We start from the raw sequence: 13268 nt of genomic DNA, 5'->3' as shown, positions 1-13268 counted from the left end.
GGCTCTCATGTAGACCAGAATAGCTTTGAAGATGACCTTGAATTTCTGATCCTCCTGGGAATACAGGAACAAGTATTACTCCACCCTATCAGCTTCTAGAGCCTTAACAAGCCACACAAGTGCTTTGTTTCCTTCTCTGAACCTTTTACTTCTCTCCCATATAAAGATCCCAGTAATGATAACTTAACCCCTTTGCAGCCACTATAATCCAGAATTGTCCCATCTCAATACTTAATTTAATCATATCTAAAAAGTTCCTTGAACAACTTTAGGTGGCACATATATGGACAATTGTGAGAGCATGCCAATTTTCCCACTGTACTACTACTATAAAACAGGAGGTTTTTTTCCAGAGTGTAATACACATATAGGGAAATATACACACTATTCACATTAAGCATGATAACGTTGCCCAAAATAAAATACATGTGTAAAAAAACTAGAACTCCTGTGACTCAGAGGCCAGCCTGGTCTACAGAGAGAGTTCCAGGACAGCCAAGGCTACCCTGAGAAACCCTATCTCGAAACACAAACAAAAACTAGTGCTCAACCCCATATCTTCCTTTCTAGGGTTAACCACTCAAAGGCCACTACTATCTAGTCTAATAAAGGTGAACTTAGTCTACCATTGTTTTTAATATAGATGGGAATCCCACAATGGATTGCTCTTCTGTTTCTGGCTTTGTTGAGGTACATCCACATTGGAGATGATAGTGTTTAGTTGGTTCTTAGTGTTGTTTGGTGTTACATTTCTTCAAAGTGTATCAAAGCCTCTTTTTGCAACCTGTGGCTTGGTTTCATGTACTGGCTGGTATACATAGTCCTGTTGTGTGCATGCCACTCAGTGTCTTTTAATGCCTATATGCAGGCAGTCACATTGATGAGGGTCAAATAGTAGTGTAGGGCTCCAAAGTGCCTTTAACACATCTGTGACAGGTGATGCATATCTTGATGAGCACTATTTTCATTCTCTATTCTTGAAGATTTTCTTTTTTCCTTTTTTCATTTGTTGACTTAAGAAGAGGTCTAGCTGTACTGCCCAGTCTAGTCTGGAACTCCAGGACTCAGGTGACCTTCCTACCTCTAGCCAGAGTAGTACCTGGATATACAAAGTTTGGAAGCAGAAATATACTATCCATTGCTTGTGGTTTTGAAAACAGTATGGCAAAAAAATACATAATTACAGGTTGTGGTTGTCTCTGAAGACAGAGGGAAGGGAGAAATCATTAAGGCCTCATCTGTGGAGATGGTATTGTAAAACCAAAAGCAAATACAAGACAATTTGAAGTGTTTATATGATTTTATTACATTTATTTACTTATTGCCTGGGTGTCTGCATATATGTGTGTGCTTGCATGTATATGTAGCAGTCAGAGAACAGTTTGTAGGAGTCTTGTCCTCTCCTTCCAACATGTGGGTTTCAAGGATCCAACTCAGGTCTTCAGGCTTGGTGGAAACTTTCCACTGAGCCATCTTGCCAGCCCCTGAATTATTTTGTTGTTAAAAGTTTCTGGTAGTGATATAACAAAGGTATGTGGTCATTTTGGGACAGAGTTGGATGTGTAGGTGAAGACTGTACCAGTGTGTAGTGTTTGCTATGTTGTAGATGTTGTTTAGGTCTTGAGGGTTTTAAGCATACCAACTATTTTCCATCCTATGAGACAAGTTTGTTACTAATTCCCTTTTACCATACAGAGATGAAACACAGAAACTTGTACAAATTCACCCAGCTGGTGTATTCTTAAGCCTCTCCATTCCTCTGTCCTTGAAAGTTAATGAGAGGAGAGGGAAGGGGGAGGGAGAAAGAAAGAAAACAAAGAACCAAGATTGCACAAAAGGTTGTGACAGAGGCGCTGGTGGTTCCCCCTGCAGGCCTCCCCAGCCCAGCTGCCCGGCCTTCATCACTGTCAAGCTGAGCCCTTTGCGGGATCGACTCGTGGTGACTGAGTGCCAGCTGACCCACTCACACCCAGCCTGCCCACGTGAGTTCGCCTACCACTTCCGCCCAGGCCACTTGCTGGCCAATTCCTGCCTACCGGTCCGCATCACCAACCAGATCTCCAAGCAGTTTGTGGCCCCTGCAGACGTGCGCCGCCTGCTGACCCATTGCAAGGGCCCAGACCACGGGGTCCTAGATGCCCTACAAGTGCTTGAGGGGCTCTTCCGCACAGATCCGGAGGCCAAGGTAGGGTCTCTCAGGAGGTAGCATTGGGTGGGGAGAACCACATTGGCCAACTTCATGGGTTGTTCATTCTTTCGCCACACATCATTCATTTATTCAGTAAGGGTGCTTAAGGTGCAGCCACAGAACATCCTTTAGTATGGGCTGTCCAACTGCAACTTTCTATCCTGTACAGACTCTTTGATTGTACACTGCATTGTATGGGAGCTCCAGACATGCGTGTATGATTAGCACTTGAATTGTAACTGGTACCATAAGAGTCTGAGTCCATTTTAATGGACTGAAAATTAAATAAGCACGAATATCTGTTGGCTTGCCTTGCAGAAGTTCTAGTGGCAGAAACAAAAAACGCCCAGATAGGATGTCAGTTGAGTACTAGGAGGGAGAGGACCCTAGTGAGGGAAAATGAAATGTAATTTTTTTTTCAACTTGGACTCTACAAATGGAAAGTACATAAACAAGTCCATTGTTTAATGAATGTTCTCAGGATATGCCCCTGAACACAGAAAACGTATATAATGTGATAGAGTGTGAAGTATTGTGAAGCAGAAGCAGCTAGGGACATGCAGAAATTGTAATGTACTATTAACTATCTGTCGTTTATTTTTCCACTCCTGGGGATAGAATCCAAGGCCTACTACATGCTCAGCAAGCACTCTGCCACTGAGTCATGCTCCCAACCCTTCATTGGAGGATTCTAGTCAGGTGTTCTCCCACTGAGCCATGTTCCCAACCTCTTAATGGGGGATTCTAGTTCTGCTATCCAGTATAATAGCCATTGGCCTCGTATACTCTTGATCATTTGAAATGACTCTTAACATGGTTGAGGAGCTGGGTTTGTGGTTGGTTAGCTGGTTGGCTGGTTGATTGATTTGGGGTTTTTGTTTGTTTTTATTATTGTTCTTTGGTTGTGGGGTTGGGGTACACATAGGCACCTGAGGTTGACCTTGATTACTTTGCAATGGTTTTTAAATATATTATACTTATTTGTGGGGGTGGGAGGTAGGTGTGCAGGTGTACCCATGCCACAGCTTGCATATAGAGGTCAGAAGACAATTTTCAGGAATCAGTTCTTTCCCTCTGTCATATGGGTCCTGAAGATTGAACTCTGGTCCTCTGGCTTGGTTGTGTGTGAGCACTTTTACCTGCTGAGGCACCTCGCTGCCCCATCCCAACCTCCCTAATTTTGGGGACAAAGACTGTCACTGAACCTGAAATTTATCAATTTGACTAGTCTGGCTACCTAGCCAATTAGCTTCAGGGATCCACCTGTCTCTAACCCCACCTTTTTATGCAGCAGCTGTTTATGTGGGTTCTAGGCATGTAAGCTTAGGTCCCTGTACTGGAGTGGCATGTACTTTACCAACTGTGCCATTTCTCCAGCCCAAAGCTGGAGTTTGTAAGTAATTGAATTTAAACAGGCCTCATCATTAGTGTGGCTTTTGCATCAGGTAGCATAGAGCTGTACATAGGCAAGTAAATTTGCATTTCTGCATTTAAAATATATATATTACATATCTAGTACACAAAGCTATAGGTTCATGAGATTCCATTCAAGTGTACTATGTACTTGGACCTTAGTCACAAACCTCACATCATCCTCTTCCCTCCTTCCCCTACTATATTCCACATCCTCTTTCCTAATAACTTTCCTTGACTTTTATTATGTATAGTTTTTGGCTGTACATTTGAGAGAAAAGTACAGTATTTTTCTATTTCAGTCTGACTTGCTTAATATGATCTCCAGGCCCATCCATGTCCTTGTAAATGACAAATGACCCAATATTATTGTTCTTTGTGGCTGATTAAAACTCCACTAACCATAACCTGCCCCAACTTGCACACATACGCAAGACTTCACATACGCTGTTAGAGTGCACATACACACACACACACACACACACACACACACACACACACACCACTCAACAATGTTGTCTATTCTACACATCATGTGCATCTTCATTTTGTTTGGTTGATTGGTCCATTGGTTGGTTGAGGTAAGGGCCCCTGGTAGCACTGGCTGTGTACCTAAGGATGACCTTGAGCTCCTAGTCATTTGCTCTCCGTCTCCTGAATGCTGGGAGTAGTGTGCTATCATTCCTAGCCCACAGCTAGTTTATCTTACCTTGCATGCTGAAGAATGCCAGATGTCAACATCTTTCCTTCTTTCTCTGGGGCTTGGTCAGGTCCCCTGAGAAAAGTCTTCTCACTTCCTGACTGGGGGTGAAGGCCAGGCTGCCACAGTCTAGCAGCCATATGGGGAAGAGACTGGATCTGGCAGTCAGCATGATGCATGCCAACCCTGCATGGAGCTTGGAATCTCCCTCCTTCATTCTCAGGTGGGCCCGCTGTCCCTAAGGGCAGCAACTTTTTCCCGTTTACCCTGTTTACAGAATAAACCTCCAGCTACTTGGAAGAGTGACAGCCTAGAGAGAGAGGAGAATCGCTGGGTTTCCAACAGCCCTAACCTGGTCTTATGAGCAAACTCTGTATTGCCTGGTCCTAATAGGGATTCTGTATTGGTTACCAGTACTTCCCATCTGCCCACTTAGGTTTCACAGTTTTTGTGGGTGGGATGACCATCAGTTTCCTCACTTGCTTTTCAGTTTCCAAGGTAAGCGTTGCACCTGTCATCCTTTCTCTCTTCCCCATCTTTAGAGGTTGAAAAGAGAGTGGAATGCTCAGTCCATCCCCTTGTATAGTTTCACCCAGGCTCTTTCACTTCTAAGTTCTTTTGAAAGAACTTCTATGTTATAAAGCACATCAGTAATCTGAAAAAGAGTTCTTAGTTGTCATCCCAAGACTAGATAAACAGCATTTATATATTCCTTTCACTTTGCAACAGTTTTTCAAGGAAGGATATGTTAGCTTTACATCAGTATACTGAAATGCCCAAGGCCATAAACTTTACAAAGTAAGTAAGTTTATTTATTTCACAGTTCTAATGGTTCAGGTCAAGAATCAGCAGCCTTATTGATTTGGGCCTCTGGCATGGTGGCATGTCATGTAGGGAGCACATGACAGAGCAAGCTGCTAAAGGCCCTGGCAAGGCAGGAAGCAGAGAAGCTTCAAGGACCGGTGGGAGTCACAGTCTTTCAGATGCATACCCTAATGAACCAAAGACCTCTCATAAGGCTCCAAGGAGTACCACATGTACATGAGCCTGTAACACTATACACCATTGTAGAACATGACTGAAAAGCATAGAAGAGATTGGTTTTGGACAGCTCAGCACCTGGCCCTTTTCTTTATATGTCATTGACCAAAGCAAGTCATGATACTGCCCACTTTCAAAGCACATGAAGTACAAAATACTAAGTGCCCATGATGGAGAAAACCATAGTCACTTGTCATGTTTTGAGTGTGAAATGTTCCTTATGGGCTCATGTACTTGAACATGTGGTCTCTTGTTTGTGGCACAATGTTGGAATGTTGTTGACCTTCGCAAGATGAAGCATTGCTAGAGGAAGTAGATCACTGAGGTAGTGTGTAGAGTCTTTATAGCTTGGCCCAATTCCTGTGAGAGTTCTGCTTCCTAGCTGCAGTCACAGGTTACCAGCCACTTCACACTCCTCCATACCCCCTACCCCTGCCGTGAAGGACTGTTGACTCAAACTGAAAGCCAAAATAAACTCTACTCACTTCAGTTGTTTCTTAGCAAGTATTTGGTCACAATGAATAATGAAATAGCCAGTACATTTGACAAAGGACAAAATCAGGGCCCATGTCATCAAGACCCTTCCTAAGTTTTGCCAGTGTTTATACCATATGAGCCATCTTGGGGGTGGGGTAGATATAGTCAAAGCTGGCAACCTGATTACTATTGATATGATCTCAAAGCTTCCCATACATTGTGGCTGTGCTGTTTACTGGCTGTAGGACAGTGAACATATTATGAACAGGTAACTTAGGTTCTTCAGTTTGTTCATCTGTAAATGGGGGTGATAAAAACAAACACTACTTTTTAGGGTTATCAGGTGTGGGTTAAGTATGTGTGTCAGGGAAGGTGTAAACTTTTCCTTAGATGAACGAATTTCTATTCACCCTAGATGGAGCAACAACAACATACCCAACATGCAATTCTACCCAAGTCTAGCTTGGTAAACTGATGGTTTTATTTAGGATTACAGAAGCATAGACAATTTATGAGAGGCTACACTACTGAAGAAAATGTCTTTCTCCTAGCAACCAGCAACAGCCTACACATGCTTGGGGAAGGTCTGGTCCTCATGAGCCTCCTCACCATTATAGTGGAACTTAAATAGCCCCAGTCTTGTCCAGGTTTCAGACAGAGACAGAGAGACAGAGAAAACCTTTCCTGAAATCTCAAGAGAGTGCCTATCATGTCATGCATATATCACAGTGTCCCACAACAGTGAGACAGGGACAGAAAGAGAAAGAATCCAGAAAGTAAGAAACCTGTATATTTTACTTATTTAGCTATTGTTGTTACCCCCTCATTTTTTCCTCCTTCAGGACAAAGTGGAGAGTACTATCACTCTGATATGGAAGGGAAAGGGTGTACTTGCATATAGGGAGGTGTGAGTGGTAATGGAAAGTGTTGTGGTTCGTCTCTGCCTACTACTTGCACACACCTGAAACAGTGCTCCTTAAATGTTTCCATCTCTGCAGATGAACCACTGTGCACAAAGCCAAAGCCTAAGAGTCTGGCCTCATGCCCAAGCCACATGGACTCAGAGCTTTACCCTGCCAGTTATTTCTGGGTGACCTCAAATGAGCAAGTAACTGACTTCTCTATGTCTGTTTCCCCCTCTGTAAGAGAGAGGGGCAGTGCATGCCTTGTGGGGTTATTAAGGGGTTTGGAGGAGTGTCTGGAAGAGAAGCACTTCATACATGACTAATATTCCTCAGCACGTAATTCATCCAGAATCAACTTAACATGTATTTCTCTTTGATTTTCTGCCTGTTCCACATACACACACCGCAGGGCACCTTATTTATACTTTTCCATGCCTAGAGCAGTGCTCTGTATATCATGCTTGCTCCAAAACTATTTGGAAGAAAACTAAACTTATTTACATAAGAATTCCACCTTCATCAAATGTTAGCACACACATTAAGTGTCACCCACACAACTCTGCCTTCTCCTACCCCACTACTCCTATAGGCCTAAGTCTCCTAGACTTCTTAGCCCAAAGACTCGAGCAAGTAAGTCCCTTGTTGCCATTGGAGACCTTTTTGGCCACTCTGGGATTCAGTGATTCACTAGGAATCATAGAACACAGAAAGCATGTTATACTCAGTTAACAGTTTATTACAGTAATATGACACAGCTTAAATTGAATAAACAACTCCATGTCGATACCTTACTGGATACAGCAGGTGTAGATTAAACATCTTTTAAGTAAATTTAAATGACAGTGTAAATGATGGAGACTGGAGGGATGAATCAGAGATTAAAAGCACTGACTGCTCAGCATGGGCCCGCTGAGGTACTCCCTCCCACCACACCATACTGTGCTCTACCAAATATATCAAATATATGTTCTACAAAACATATCAGATGGTCCTAAGTCCAATACCCAGCAACCACATAGTGGCTCATAACAATCTGTAATGGGATCCGGTACCCTCTTCTGGTGTGTCTGAAGTACTCATATACATAAAGTGAGTAAATTAAAATAAATAAATAAAGCACTGACTGCTCTTCCAGAGGATCCAATTTCATTTCCAGCATCCACCTGGAGGCTTACAACTATTAACTACAATTCCAGAGGTTCCAACATCCTCTTCTGGCCTCCAAGGGCCTTAGCCACACACATGATATATAGATATATATACAGTCAAAAAAAAAGCACATAAAATGATTTAAAAGTAAGTAATATCTGAAAATGTTGTAGAACTATGACTTGAGTCAATGATAAACTTTGTGTGTGTGTGTGTGTGTGTGTGTGTGTGTGTGTGAAAACATTGAGTCTCAGTACCCTTTGGAGTGTTAAGTGTGATTTTAGGGTTAGGAAAGCAATGCCTTTCTTCTCTTTGGACTCTACCAAACCTATTATTTAGCAAATATCTATGTATTTCAGTCACCTGAGTATGTGCATATGTGTGTGCGTGTGCATAAATGGATGCATGTGTGTATTGCATGTACCTGAGCAAAACGATGCATGTTTCCATGTAGAAGTCTGAGCAGAATACTACCTGTCTTACAATCACTGTGTTATTGCCTCAGTCTCATGCTGAAGTAGAACTTGCTATTTTCAGCTAGGCTGGTTGTATCTAAACTCAGACTCTGCCTGTATTTGTTTCCCATGCTGGAGTTACAATCATACAGCTGTGCCCAGTTTTTTATGTGGGTGCTGTGCATTTGAACAGGTCCTTATACTCGCTCTGCCCATTGAGCCACCTACTCAGTTTGTCCGTAGGTTACTTAGCAGATTTTGTGAACGCTGGACATATTTGGTGTTTTTTTGTTTTTGTTTAAGTCTTGCAGAATGAGGTTGGATATGGCAGAATGGCTGTGGAGAGAGCCATTCTGATTAAATTGGATTCAAATTCTGTTTCCACCACTGTAAGTTATTTCTTACAGTTTCTTACGGAAACTGTCTCATGGATCTCTAGCCACTGGTCCAGTACTTAAAGAGATCTGCAGCTGGCGATGTAGTTCAGGGCTTGCTCAGTTGGCTCCCCTAGTTCCATGCCCAGAACTTCTCATAAGCCAAGTGTGGTGGCACATGCCTGCAATCCCACATCTTAGAAGGAGACAAAAAAGGACCAGAAGTTCAAGGTTCTCCTTAGCTACATAGTTTGAGACCAATATAGGTGACATAAAACCCTGTCTTGGGGAAAAGGAGAGTCTTTGAGCAAATAATGAATATGGTCATTATGAGCCTGGACTCTTAAGAGAGTACATATATACTACTTCTTAATAATGAGGATGTTGCTTACACCAGGCAGTGTACAATACTCATTAATACATTTCATCTCTCTAGTCCCAGGACTTGCTGCTGCCATCTTAAAGATGAAATGGAGATGAGGCAAGCTGCCAGAAGCCACTTAGCCAGAAAGAAGTAGGTGCAGGACCTCAGGTGGGGCAGTCTGGTCTAGAAACCTTCGTTCTTAACTGCTGTTCCCTCTCTCAGGACTGGGAGGAATGAACAGTCAGTTCCTAGAAGAGGAAACCAGCAGGAATGGAGGTTAAAGAGGAAACTGAGGCAGAAAGGTAAAATCAAGCCATGAGGCGGGCAGGGAGCCTTAAATCAAGATCTGCCTCCACAATCTGCTGCTTACCAGTGGTCCTCAAACTAAAGCAGTGGGGACCCCATGGAGGCTTGTCTAAGTAGATTCACAGTCCCTGCTCTGGCAGTCACAGAGGAGTTCCAGATGGCTGCTTGTCTCTTGCAGTTCCTGCAGCCTGGTGTGGCCCAAGGCCCTTGCATAGACTGCTGCTGGGTGCAGGAAGGAGTAACAAACACCTGGCTTCCAGCAGCAGCAAATAGGACTCAAGAGTATCACAGCAGCTAACAGTATCACACATGCAAATATGTCCCAGTATTATCAGGTCAGATCAGGATGTCCTGGTCACAAACTATGGAGAGCTACCAGGTTACAAGAACTCCTGATTGTGATTTTCTTATCTGTTTCTTGCCAATCAAAAGAATCTGTGCAGACCCGTGAACAAATGGATTTGCATTTCACACACACACACACACACACACACACACACACACACACACACACACACACACACGGTGTACCCTGACCTCTTTTCTTGACTTCTTGCCCCTGTCTGCAGGTGAAACTGGTGTTCGTGGAGGACCAAGCAATGGTAGAGACTGTATTCCTTCTGACATCACGCACCAGGGCGCTGCTACGTCGCTTCCCACGCATCCTATTGGTGGACCGGCTGCCTGGGTTGCAGGGCGCGCTGGACCTGATGGCAGTGCTGTGTGTGGACAGCGCTGGACGTGCACGCCAGGCTGCCTGTTGCGTGGCGCGTCCCGGCACGCCTAGCCTGCTGCGATTCATGCTGGTTTCCCTGTTACAAAGTGCCCCAGATGTCAAAGGCCGAGTGCGCTGCCTCACAGCTGGACCAGAGGTGGCCGGACAACTGCGTGCAGTTCGCCAGCTGTTGCCATGTGCACGTGTGCAGATTTGTCGCGTTCAGGGTCTGGAGACGCTCTTCAGTAAGGCACAGGAGTTGGGTGGTGCCAGCCAGGAGGATCCTGACTTGTGGCCACTCCTCTGCCGCCTAGCAGATTCAAAATCCTATACAGCTTACAGCGAGGCTCTGGCTGAGTTGCGTTCCCAGGCTCCAACTGCCTTCATCAGATATTTTGAGCACAACTGGGCACCCCGCCATGACATGTGGGTACGTTTCCGTGCCTACGAAGCAACCCGTGACCTGGATGCCTGTGCTCTTGTGCGAGGCCATCGTAGGCGACTCCTGCGACGCCTCAGCCCCTCACATAGTGTAGCTCAGTGCCTTCGTGACCTAGTGGCCATGCAATGGGCAGATGCTACTGGAGAGGCAGCCTCAGAGAGTGTTAATGGCGACAGAGTATTGTTGGAGAGTGAGCCCAGGAATAGGACACAGATGGAGAAAGAGAAGGTGAGGGGCACAGAGACCAGCAACTGTGGAAGGCCTGATCGAGAGAGTGAGAAAGGAAGGGGATTGTACTTGAGAGATGGTCAAGGAGTCTGGTTGGAGAAGGTGAGGGGTCCTGAAGGGACAGGAGCCCAGCTGGAAAAAGAGCTTTTGAGAGAGCCAGAGGTCAGAGACTGGAGGGGAACCCAGATAGAGAATAGAAGAGTTAGGGTGCTGGGGCCCATAGATAGGAGAGGCAACCTGGTTGAGTCTGAGAAGGCCAAGAGTCTTGAAGGAAGGCCCTGGAGAGATACACAATTACAGGAGGAGAGGGCACGTGCACCGAAACCTCAAGACTGGAAAGAGCCTCAGTTTGAAATAGAGAAGGGGATTGACATTAGAAACTGGAGAGATGTCCATGTGGAGAAGCCCTTAGAGTTAGTCCCAGAGAATAGAGATCAGAGGGGACCACAGTGGGGAGCTGAGGGGAAGAAAGGGCCAGAGACTGCAGAGGAGAGAAGTGGGAAGTTTCTAGTCAAAAGGAGACGGGGCCTGGAGGACATTGTTGTTGTTCATTTAGAGGACCCAAGAGCTACAGACATAGTGAATGGAGACGGCGGGGGACCCCAACCTATGGGTTTCAAGAATGGAGGACAGCAGGTGGAGTTTGGGGATCCTGGGGGGAGGCTTGTAGGGATGGGAAATGGTTTACCATGCACCACCCCTGTGCAGACTGTGTTGAAAGGCAATCCAGAATGGGCAGTGAACAGGATTGAGTCCCTGGCTGCAGGGGAAGCAGTACAGGGAGGAAGTGAAGAAGGCCCAGGGGAACCAAAGAGGCTTTGTCACCCCTGTAGAGATGAGGGAGTGGACTGTGAGCCACTAGCCAAGTTCCGAGCAGTCTGTGGGCCAGAGTTGGCGGATCTAGTGGCAGAGGAGCTGGCCTTCGCCAGGCAGCATGGGACCCGAGGTTTCCACTGGACTGGAGCTGGCTTTGCCCTTAAGGATGGCACCTCAGACTTCTTCCTGGATGGGGCCCTGACACACTGCAGCTGTTCAATCTATGCTGCTAGACGCCTGCCCTGCAGACACCTCTTTGCTGCACGTCTCCTCACGGGGGCAGCCTTGTTCCACATGGACCTGCTCAGAGATTGCTGGGGAAGATCTCAGGAACCCTGACCCTGTGTACCCCTGCCTGCTGCCCTCCACATGGAGGGCAAGAACATATTCTTTGATCCCAAAGATAATAGGGCTCATACCCAGTGGGCCACCCCAGCTCTTCTAATCACCTCTTGAGTCATCTAAGGACGTCCTCTTGGTCTTCTTTCTCTTCATCCTAGAGGATGCTAGCTATTATCTCTGAGATCCTGGAGCCACACCTGTGGGAAGTGCTAATGGCCAGGGCACTTGAAAGGACATTACCCTGGAAAAGATATACACAAGGAGAAGTCATGAGAGACAGGGTCAGCCAAGACAGAAGACAAGAAAGGGATAGAGCTGGGGCATGGGGAGGCACAGTGGAGGTCATGGAAAGAAGCTAAGGTATGAGGACACTGACAAGAGTAAGGACCAAGAGCCCTAGGGACTACAAGGTTGAAATGGGAAAAGCCAGGAAGAATGGGCAAAATTGGAGAAGAGAAAGTATAGGAGGGAGGACAAGGGACAGGGCTGGGGAAGTGAAGCATGGAAGGAGAGAAGGTGAGAAGGGCTGAAGACAGTTTTTAAAAGGAAATGACAAAACATAGGAAGGCAAAAGATGATAGGATGACCTGGGGAGTTGGCCATTTCTCAGGGTGGGGCAGGGGAGATGGCTCTCTGGTGGGACAACCTACATACTGCCTCAGAGGGAAGGGAACTAAGTGAACAGCTGTGCTTTGAGATTGAAATAAACAGCATTATTTTGGTCTCCAGGCTGAGTTCGTGGCTTCTGGGAGAGTGTGGGGAAAACAGATCCAGAGGAAAAAACAAAACAGCCCAGCATCTATTTCTTCTTTTTGTCAATGAATTTCTTCTAGGGCCAGATGAATGGAGGGTTCACAATCCATTGCTAGAACAGATGATGTTTTCATCCTTCTTGTGAACCACTTCAGAACCATGGCAATTTCCAGACATCTGACCATGCCAAAGTTAGTTTGAAAATGGGCTTATCGCCAAATTCTGGCCAGTGGAGTCTGTCTTCTCAAGTGGAGGCAGGACCCTTAGGAAAGATTGTTTTATTCCTAAGATGTTCCAAAATGAGATGATTCTAGGCCTGCTCACCACCAACCACCTCAGGCCAGTGTGGAAATGAAACCTACACTGAGGAGGAGCAGAGAACGTATGTCAAAGAGATGGCTCAGGTTAAAATTCAAAATGGTTGCCTTGAAAACTTGATATGAATTCAGTCCCCAGAACCCATGGTAGAAGGAGACAACAAACTTCCAAAAGTTCTCTCAACTTGACATGTATAAATTCAGAGAGAGAGAGAGAGAGAGACAGAAAGAGACTAAGAATACATCGAAAATACCTAGATTCTTGCTGGACTCTAGATTCAGG

General features: G+C 45.3%; 1 protein-coding gene across 1 annotated transcript in view; it reads left to right on the top strand.

The window, feature by feature from the left end:
• The window catches only part of Zswim9 (zinc finger SWIM-type containing 9), a 25822-nt gene extending 13241 nt beyond the window's left edge, over nt 1–12581 (top strand). Inside the window, exons 3-4 of the mRNA XM_031385393.1 lie at nt 1873–2185; nt 9942–12581. Coding sequence (XP_031241253.1) covers nt 1873–2185; nt 9942–11912 — 2284 coding nt within the window. The 3' untranslated portion in view covers nt 11913–12581. The remainder of the gene's footprint in view (nt 1–1872; nt 2186–9941) is intronic.
• Nucleotides 12582–13268: the final 687 nt, after the last annotated feature.

Source organism: Mastomys coucha, unplaced genomic scaffold (genome assembly GCF_008632895.1).
Source record: "Mastomys coucha isolate ucsf_1 unplaced genomic scaffold, UCSF_Mcou_1 pScaffold21, whole genome shotgun sequence".
NCBI lineage: Eukaryota > Metazoa > Chordata > Mammalia > Rodentia > Muridae > Mastomys > Mastomys coucha.
Note: the sequence above shows the minus strand (reverse complement) of the source record. Positions and strands in the feature narration are given on the sequence as shown.